The sequence below is a fragment of the Hevea brasiliensis genome, chromosome 7 (genome assembly GCF_030052815.1).
Source record: "Hevea brasiliensis isolate MT/VB/25A 57/8 chromosome 7, ASM3005281v1, whole genome shotgun sequence".
NCBI lineage: Eukaryota > Viridiplantae > Streptophyta > Magnoliopsida > Malpighiales > Euphorbiaceae > Hevea > Hevea brasiliensis.
In genome coordinates this window covers 96,591,329-96,601,386 of record NC_079499.1, presented here as the reverse complement: position 1 = coordinate 96,601,386, position 10,058 = coordinate 96,591,329, and the positions used below count along the sequence as shown (strand labels likewise).

Below are 10,058 nucleotides of genomic sequence, written 5' to 3'. Positions count from 1 at the left end.
TTTACCATTAAATGGCATGCCTTCCCCTCAGTGAATTTTATTCATCTTTCAGCCAAAAATTATATACGTTTTGAAATTCATGATGGGATGCCATGTACAAATTCACAAAGCATACCTCTTAAACTAGAAAAATCACTTTATCCAGAAAATTTTGCCTTTTACTAATTTTCTCACATTTTTACCATGGACCCTCATCAGGGTAATCAAACGGCGTCTCCACCACCGTTTTGGAATCCAGCAAATCCGGGTGTACAAACCCATATTTCCTCAGCACTTGGTTATCTGCAAAATTCAAGGCTCTCACCATCCCTTTCCAGCAACTGTCTCCTTCGTACATCTTGTTGTGATCCCCACTGCATGGCTGGCACCCTGTGAAATGAGTTATAAACGGCCTTCTCCAGCTCCCTTTCCCGTTACCCGCGCCCTTCAAGTGCGGCTCCCTAAACGCACCGTATTGCTCGCTCACTTTCTCAGCGTGTCTCCTCCTTAATTTCCCATCCCCCCTCTCGATTGCTGTGTACATCTCGGTGATGTTATCGTATGTCGGGACTATCTCTAACCAATACCCCTCGAAGTAGTACTCCCCTTCTAGATAAATCTTGTCCATTAATCTCTTATCTTTGTACAGCAGGTAAATCAGAGCCGACTGATCGTCTGATGCCGGGAAGAGCTTGTCTTTGAATAACGACCGTTGAATCTGACCCCACTTCTGGAACTCCGGGCTCATCGGACCCATTTTGGCCCACGTGTCTATGAAATCCATGGACCATTGACAGTTCCTGATCAGGAAAACCCCGGCGTTTAAGGCAGTCCAGCTCTTGGCCTCGTAAATCAGCTTCGCCCACCCGTGTACCACCAGGTTGTGGTTCTTGTAATCATAACGGCGTAACGGGAGTTTGTATTCCATGTCGGTGAACATCGCGTCTGAGTCCACCCACCAGATCCACTCTGCCTCCGGATGAGCCAGCATCGCAGCCCTCACCGTCGGCAGTTTCGCCCAGAAACTGTTCATTTTAGGGTGGAGCAGCACGTTGTTATAGAAGATATCGTAACCGTGGATTCTGCAATAGTCCACTTTATTCTTGAAGAATCTTAAAAGAAAATGGTCGCCGATTGGGTTCTTACACGGCCCCGACTGCGATCCAGTCAGCATCACCACTCGATCGCGAGCGCCAGGGGCGAACGAAGGGTGAAGCTTCAGCCACTCCTTTCTCTTCTCATCCCAGTCTTTCACAGGCTGGTCGATGGAATATCTCAGCTCCGGATCATCGTAGAATGTTCTATCAGGCGGGTCATACCGGAGATTAACCGCCGGGTTTTCCTGTACGCAACTTCGTGAATTGGAACCAACCTTGATATTTAAATCAGTGACATTAGGCTCAAAATTACCAGCATAAGACCAAAGAGACCAAATGAGCAAAAAAGCAAGCAAAGCACCACCAAGATAGAGAAAGACATCACTGAAACAGGAAGAAGCTTTATTTCTAATAGGCGATTTCGCCATTGGAGAGGAGTTGAGCTTGGAGAGCTCAGGAGCGACCATTTGAAGGAAACAAAAGAGGTAAGAGAGATGCGTAATTGGTTAAAAATTAACCATGGAGAGAGTCGTTTGCTGAAATTAGAAAAGGCAGAGAAACTAAATGTAAATCCAAAGGCGGCAACCGAAACGAATTTGGTGTTTTATTAAATAGTAACAGAAGAGAGTGTTGTCGTTTAAAACGAGATAAGCCATGAACTGCGGAAGAGTGGGGCCTGGCCTCTACGTAGATTTGTTTTTAAGTGTCGATTTTGGAGATTGACACGTTGACTATTACACGTGTGAGATTACCGACACTGTGTTAGATTTACTTATAACTCCTCCCTTCATAATCTCCGTCATTTGCGTTAATTTTGTCTGTTAATTTCCTTGTATTCCTCAGGACTCGGCCTCAGTTCAGATAAATGGTTAAGTGGGCCCAACAGGAATTTTAAATTCAAATAAATGTAAAGGCAGAGAGGTAGGAAAACCCAATTTAATCACAGGGAAAAAGCCAACTGTAGATGTTGTGATGGCTCGGAACACAGTTGGGCCATCTCATGTGATTGTCTGATGACTGACAGTTCTTTGGCCCACTGCTTGTTCAAAACTAAAGCTAAGAGAAAATTTTTAAATTTGTATACCAAATGCTTTCATAGCTCAGTTGGTTAGAGCACCCGTTTAGTAAGCGGGAGGTCTTGAGTTCGACTCTCAATGAAAGCAAGATTTCTTTTTCAGCACTTGTCCACGCTTTGTTGGACAGGCTCCAGAAATCATACCATGTCGCATCGAATATGGCTGTGTAACCATACATGATGGATAAATTATACACAGAATGGAGGAAATAGCATTCTGATTTCCCACTGCAATCATATATCATGACTCACTTGACCTAATTATTTATACAGTGCGATTGCCTAGGTTTTCATCTGCCAAGTTATTTTAAGATTCAGGATATGTTTTCTCTAGCATCCTTCCAGCTTGAGGTAAACTAGCCCCGCATGATAACGAGTGTAAACCCCAGCCACTACAAATATATGGGAAAGTTGGTGGCTGTGCCCTGCAATGTCAAATTTTCCAGGCATCCATCGTTCTGGAATCCTTGTAGCATAAACCAATGCTCCAATTCTATACAAAATTCCCATCAGAACTTCAGATCCTGTTGTGTGGAGTGCCCCAGGCTGGTGCCAGAACAAGATAAGCTTGTGCAGGATTGGTGCTATTCCGGACATGCCCATTCCAGGGAAGAGAGCTGCTCGAATGATTCGGAGTTCTGGTGTTTGAAACATTGGCAGGAGAGAAACCAAAATTGTGGCAATTCCCATAATGGTTATGAATCACAATTAAAGTTGCAAAAGAAAGGGTTGCACATGAAGGAGTAATAAACAGGAGGGTAAAAGTATGCGAGCTGCAATTCTAGTATAGTCCAGCCTAAGCATAATGTACGACATGCATTCAGAGTGGCAGGAGAGGTAGCGGCATGTGTTGCTAGCTAGCAAGCAAAGCATGGCCCCGCTGAGGAAAGCAAAAAGGGGTCACCATGTGTGATTGGCCTCACCATCAGGGGTGCTATCACGTTTGCCACATCCTCCTTCATATTGCCCTGTATTTAATAAGCGAACAAAGCATTAGCTGCAAAAACTTCAAAGATGAAAGAAATAAATGAATTGTTAACTACAAAATCAGAAAATAGACATCATCCCACCAACTCCAAGGCGTCACTCTTACTCATAAGTAAAGACATTAGCTCCTTAAAAGACCCCACCAGAAAGGTAGGGATAGTTTGTGGTTATGGTTTCTTTATAAGCATTTTTCTGCCAAATTGTGTTCAAGAAGGGTGAAAATTCATTCTACTGACACATCAGCACCATACACACATGAATCATGAATAATATGATATTGCAAATTAACGCCAGCAAACAGCAGCCACATTACATAAAAACCATCACATGCAAATCAGCATCAAATCCCTGCTGAAAGTGCAGAACTTGGATCTATGTTACACAACCTCTAGCTAAATAATACAAGTACCCACAATGTGATACTGCCGACATTTCCCATGTGGAGGTAAGATCACAACAATTATCCAGAGTTTAGGCTAATTATTACCATATAAATAAAACTAAAGGCTTCTATGTAAACACAAACTTAACATCATTATGTTCATGCTATTAATACAATTTCACTTGTTTTGCTTCAAAAAAAAAATCACTTGCATACAATTATTTGTTCAGAATGTTTCAAATTACAAAGTTACATCCAACTAGCAAGAACTTATTTTATCCCTTCTAATTAACATCCACTCTTTCTCCCGGGAGGCTGGGACACCACAAGTGGTTAGACTGGATGCCATAAATATAAGTAGCAAGGAGTAAATTTTAAACTAAATCTTTTCATTTAGAAAGTTTTTTCCCCATTAAATTTCTAAAGGTCTCCCATACTCATATTCAAACAAGTTTTCCTCTGTCCTTGGAATCTACCTAATTAGAGAAAATCTATTATAAATACCAAAACAACCATATCAATTTTAAATTCTTTCATTTTGAATCCCTATATATTCAAATGCTGGTTTTCTCAAGCCTCATATCTGCCATCTATTTTCAACCAGTACCAATCAAATCACATACATGACCAAACAACCCAATATAAGATCTCTAATTCTGACCATTAATTAAGTCATGCATCTTAGCATCCCCACAATATCTGCATTCCAATAAATTTAGGTGCAATCGACTTGATTACCAACTGTCCATCTTCCTTGAACATGTAAATATGAGTTGAATACATGTCCTTCCAACATGTCATTTTCTTTATTTTTATTTGTTCTCTTCAACATCCCAGCAGAGGAACAGACAAACGCATGCAGGATATGAAGTCTAGCAGTTCCAGCACGTAAAAAGCCCACAAACTGTTTTGAAAACTAATTAGTTTTAACGAATAATGAGTTTAGGGTAAAAAGACGAGAGTATAAAACAATTTGCCTTGGCCAAATACTCAAATTTAAAAGGCACTACCAGACACCAAAAAGAAATACACTATGATGTATATCAATTTTAGAATGGTCAAGAGAAACAGTTACGAAATCAGTATAAAATACACAATAGCATCAGAAAAATCAACCCTGCACAAGTTGAGACAAAATATCCAAGGCATAGACAAGTTCAGAAGTCATGCATAAGATCCCACCACCAAACAGTTTGAATGGTTAAAAAATGAGTGAAATGACAGACCAACAAATAACCTTTTTGAAAAACAAATAAGGAAAAGAATTCATAATCATGTAGTGAAATACAAATTACCAACAACTCAAAGGCATTAAAGAAAAAGAGCATTACCAGAACATAGATATCCGTGTGGTTGCCACTGGAGAATCGTTCAGGCAAACAACTGTATAGAAGTTCCATAATGTGCCATCCTGAAACAGACGGAAGCATATCCATTGAGGGCAACATAGTCCTTATTTCCTCCCTAAGTCTGTGAATATTAGGCAGGGTGGGTAAAGAAGGGAGACATTCATACAATTTGTGTAAATCAGCTTTCAACACTTCTGGAAGTTGTAGAGAGTGAAGATCGACCTCCTTTGGAACCTTCACGGCAGTGTATATGGTCAGGGAAAGGAAAAGGAAGAACCCAATTACATGTCTGCAATGAACAATACTTTATCATTAAAGATAGCCCATAAAAGTGCAGAATGTTTGTCTTTTGAAACAAGAATCACCACAAAAAAAAAAGAAAGAAAAAAATCAAAAACCTGCATTATTTAATTGTAAACTCTTATACGTATGCAAGGAATTGATAGCCAATACCCAATAGAAGGCTATTTTCCGAAGAAATAGCAACTTTGAGGGGCTTTGTAACATATTCTTACATGATAACTAATCCTTCACTGTTGAATTGTATCACAGACGATGTGGTCCTAGAGGACACTGCACAGCAACTTGGTTCGGTTAAGGCTTTTTGTGACATAATAATGTTCTTTTTCATCTGATGTATATACAGACTGTACTTTCTGTCAGATTACAAGCCTTGTGTTATTATTAAAATCTTCCCAATAGCGTTAATAAAATTCAAAGCAAGAAATACAGCAAGCAACCTTCTCTAGACAGCATAAAACCAATAAATCCATAAATGGCCAGCATCACAGATACACACACAAAAAGAGGTTAAGAGAAGGATGGGGGCAAGCAAACAACTAGGCCATTAAATCCACCAAAACTAAGGCAGGTTGCTTGATTCAATGTTTGGAAGTAACAATTAGCTGTTCAAACCCTGATAATTGAACATAAGTATTTGGTTATAAAATGTAATCAACAGCTACTAATTTCAGAAGTTCTGTTTGGAGCTTTTTTACAAGCTAATAGCTGTTTAGGATATTCTAAACAGTTAAAAATAAATTAGTCCAGCCAATATTTACCAGTTACGAGCTTATCACAAATATAATACATTACCAAATATTTATAATTTATGGCAACAATTACTACTATCAAAATATTATGTATAATAAAACACTTGAATTAACTATCATATTTACCTTTTTTATACCAAAAAAGAAAATTATGAAGATCTATAGAAAACCAATTTTGATTTCATTAATATATATATATATATATATATACACGCACACTAACACACAAACACACATATGGTCAAATTTACTATTAAATAGCTTTTACATGGTCCCTAACTTGTTCTATGATTGACTGTTGGATTTACAACCCTGGTAATGTAGATTACAGCATGCCAAATTTAAAGCAAATCGAATAATTAAAGATTCTCATCTAATACATCTTAATGCTGAACATTTTATTAAATATACTTATAATTCAAAAACAAATTGTGCGTCATAGATAAAACACTTATTCATGTTAGACTAAATAGAAATTGGGCCAATATGATTTACGTGTATATAATAGTAATCCAACCATCAACATGTAAATCAGACAAAAGTTATAGAACTGTACAAAAACACTGTTAAATTACACACATATTGACATATATAATGTGCCTATTACCACTATAAATCAAATTGTGTTGCATAAAATAGAAAACTTACGTCCAAACATTTTAATGTTTCATTGTGAATACTGAAGATGCTTAGCAGGACCTGCTTCAACGGCCACTCAGATCAGTAATGGCCCACTATGTACTCATTGTCCCTTAAATAACTGGGCAAAGAATGATACCCTACTAGCTGGTACTTCACTTTCTTCCACAATCTCTTCCTTTTCCCTTCCCTCGAGCTCATCTCCATTGTTTCAGATATAACAATTGACACCTCACTGCTCTGCTTTCCACCATCCATTATCTAGAAAAAATATTAATACAAGCAATACAGCAATTAGTAATAAATAGAATATAACTCTATAGCAGCAAAAAATTAATAAGCAAAGAAATGAGAATCCAAATTGTAGAACCATCAAAGAATCCTAGAATTCAACTAATAATAATAATAATGAGTGCTGCGCTTGACATGATACTACCGTTTTAAACTTGTTTGACATATTCAATTCCTTAAGAATTTATAATTTTTTTTTTTAACAATTTTAGATAACCAACAAATTTCAATCAATCTTTGCCGCTCAGTTTTCCACACCTTCTGATATCATGATTTATAATAATGGGTCGAAAAGAAAGAAAGAAAAAGAAAGGTAAGCGACACCTAGAAGAGAAAAACAGAGAAAAAAAATTCCATAAATTGAAGAAACGCCCATTGAGAGAAAAACCAAATGGGGACTCTTCAGAGAAAGATTCATATGCGTAATTCTGAGGCGGGTCTAAACAGCGCTGAGGTCAAACGCGACAAAAGGGCACCTAGTGAAACAAAGAAGATTCAATAACATAAGAAATGGAAAGAATGAAAGAGGGGAAACATCTACCCCGTCAGACGATAAGAAATTCACTGTTTGAAGTTGACGTAGATTGCAAGAAAAAGAAGATGGACGCACGCGAGAGAAATTTAGAGCTCAACGTGAGGCATGAGGCACCATGCTTTTCATTTTAATGTTTGGTGGGGAGGTGTGTGGATGTGGTGAGAGAGAGAGAGAGAGAGAGAGAGAGAGAGAGAGAGAGAGAGACGCTACGAGAAGATAAACTTTACAGTTTGGGAAATTTTTTCGTTGGAAGGAAAATGAAAGGTGAAAAATAAAGAATATTTTATTTTTATTATTATTTTATTTTTATTTGAATAAAAAGAGTGAAAAATAAAAAAAAATAAAAAATAAGTAAATTTATAATTTTATTTTATATATTTTTCAAAAAAATTAAAAAAAGAAAATATTATATTTTTAATGTATAACCTCATATTTTTATTATTTTTTTAATTAAAAAGAAAATAATAATTATTTTTTTTCATTTTTATTTTTTCTCTATTTTCAAACAAAAAATACTTAACCCAATTTATTTTTCTCGCTTATTTTCTTTTCTCTCATTTTTCTCGTATCAAAATAAAGTATTAATCTATAAATAAAATAAAAATAAAATAAATTATAATAATTTTAGTATATTATTTTTAAATAAATTATACTAACTTTTAAAATATACTAAAAATTATTACTCAATTCATTTGTTTTCAATTTTAAATAAATCTTAAAAATATATTTTATCTTAATTAAATTAATAAATTATACAACATAATAATTTTTATTTATATAAATTTATAAGAGAATAGTTCAATGACGCTAATCTTTTTCTAAAATGTCAATAGCACAAATTTTAAAGAGAAATTAATGTTTAAAAAAAAAACTCATCATATAAATTTTTCGATTTAAGTGATAATTTTTTTATATTGTATAATTTATTGATTTAGTTAATATAATATATTCGTATATAAATTAAAAAATTGTCATATTATATAATTTATTAATTTAATTAATATAATATCTATAGGTAATATTTTACTATATTGTAATCAAATTATTTGAACCTTTTAATTTTAAATATATCTTATTACGTATGAATGTATTTGATAATTTTATAAATTATAAATACGGACATAGAATATGTTTATAATACACTGCATATATTTTAGTATAATTATTTTTAAAATTTTAAAATATGACATATTAATAAAAAATTATATTTTAATAAAATATATGTATATACTATATTTAAATATAGAATATATAATTATTTAAATATTATTTTAAATACAAAAATTAATCGGATTAACGATATTTTAGTCATTAATTTATAATTAATAATAAATTAAATAAATTTAGATGGATTTATTATTTTATTGATAAAATAAAATATGAAGAACGATTATTTAAATTGAAAACAAAGAAATCAATATGTTTTTTCTTTTAATTTACCCATTATTTTATAAGAATTTTTATTAATCGTTATGATGCAACAAGTTAATTATTCAAAGTAAGAATCTGCATCAATAATATTGGCCTTGTTTCTTGATTAACCACGTGGGTTATGTAAATTATTGTAACACATCAAATTTTTAAATAATTATTTTATGTATAAATTATAATATTTTACTTTATTAAATATCATGAAAATTAAATTTAAATTTTCTGAATTTTTAAAATTGGGTTTTATTTTTTTAAGACAATAAATTTCATCTATTTTTAAAAATTAATTTAAAAACTATATGATAAATTTAAAAATATATTTAGACTCCACAAATTTTTGTGAAATTTTTGAGCCTCGTTTTGGGTCCCAAGATATAGTGAAAAATTCAATTTCGGGTACCTTGAACCGAACCAGCCTAATCAAATCAAACCGATTGAATCGAACTAGCTATCTTCTCTTTTTCTCTTCTCCTCTCGTGCGCTGCTGCCCACCTCTTTTCTCTCTTCATTTTCTCTCTCCTCTCTCCTCCCCACTGCGCCTGCCCCTCCTCCCCAAGTCGCCGACACACCACCAAACCTCCTCCCCGTTGCCAGCCGCCACCCCAAATATCAAAAAATCTGGCTTGAAACTCCCTCAAGCGCAGCGCACGACTTTTCATCTTTCTGGCCAAAATTCAATCGATCCAGCCACCAATCAGGCCGGCTCTTATGTCCATTTTGTTCTACTCTCCGAGAGCTTTTCAAAGACACTAAGAACACGAATTTTCATTGAGTTGTTTGCTCGATTTAAGTTAGAAAAGTTTTAGCCCATTTCAACGTTTAGGCTAAATTTCTCCTAAACCGGGAACCCTCTGACAATTCTGAGAGTACCGACATGCTCCATTTGATGAGAGTTTTGCGGTAATATAAATTTCAAAATTTTCTGACACAGAATATCTGGTGGGTTCCATAGACTTCGCAATATTTTTCTGAACTTTAAATGAGTTTATTTAATTTCATAAAAATTATATTCTAACTCCTAGTATTGTGGATTTTGTGTATATACATTCGTTTAGTGGAAATTTCACCGGTGCCCAGGGACAGACGAGCTGTCAGAGCCACTTCAAAAATGGTTCAAAATTATAGTCCAGACCACCATTTTCAAGGGCCCCATATGCGTTCCAGGCATCAGAATTGACGTAGGTAAACCCAAACTTCGAGTTGTTCATTTTTGCCTAATACTAAATTTAGAATAAAATCTA

At 34.7% G+C, this 10,058-nt stretch overlaps 2 protein-coding genes and 1 non-coding gene across 3 annotated transcripts; 1 reads left to right on the top strand and 2 right to left on the bottom strand.

Moving 5' to 3' along the window:
* Nucleotides 1-1,707, bottom strand: LOC110666460 (putative glycosyltransferase 7). Its single transcript, XM_021826949.2, has one exon. The coding sequence runs from the start codon at nt 1,541-1,543 to the stop codon at nt 179-181; it is 1,365 nt and encodes a 454-aa protein (XP_021682641.2). The 5' UTR covers nt 1,544-1,707; the 3' UTR covers nt 1-178.
* Nucleotides 1,708-2,165: 458 nt separating this feature from the next.
* Nucleotides 2,166-2,239, top strand: TRNAT-AGU (transfer RNA threonine (anticodon AGU)). Its single transcript has one exon. It is a non-coding gene; the product is annotated as a tRNA-Thr (tRNA).
* Nucleotides 2,240-2,354: 115 nt separating this feature from the next.
* LOC110666463 (heptahelical transmembrane protein 4) lies at nt 2,355-7,529 on the bottom strand. Its single transcript, XM_058150228.1, is given in 8 exon segments — nt 2,355-2,861; nt 2,864-2,916; nt 2,918-3,059; nt 3,062-3,119; nt 4,852-5,158; nt 6,570-6,580; nt 6,582-7,327; nt 7,462-7,529. Coding segments are annotated over 7 exon segments (1,188 nt in total). The 5' UTR covers nt 6,819-7,327; nt 7,462-7,529; the 3' UTR covers nt 2,355-2,481.
* Nucleotides 7,530-10,058: the final 2,529 nt, after the last annotated feature.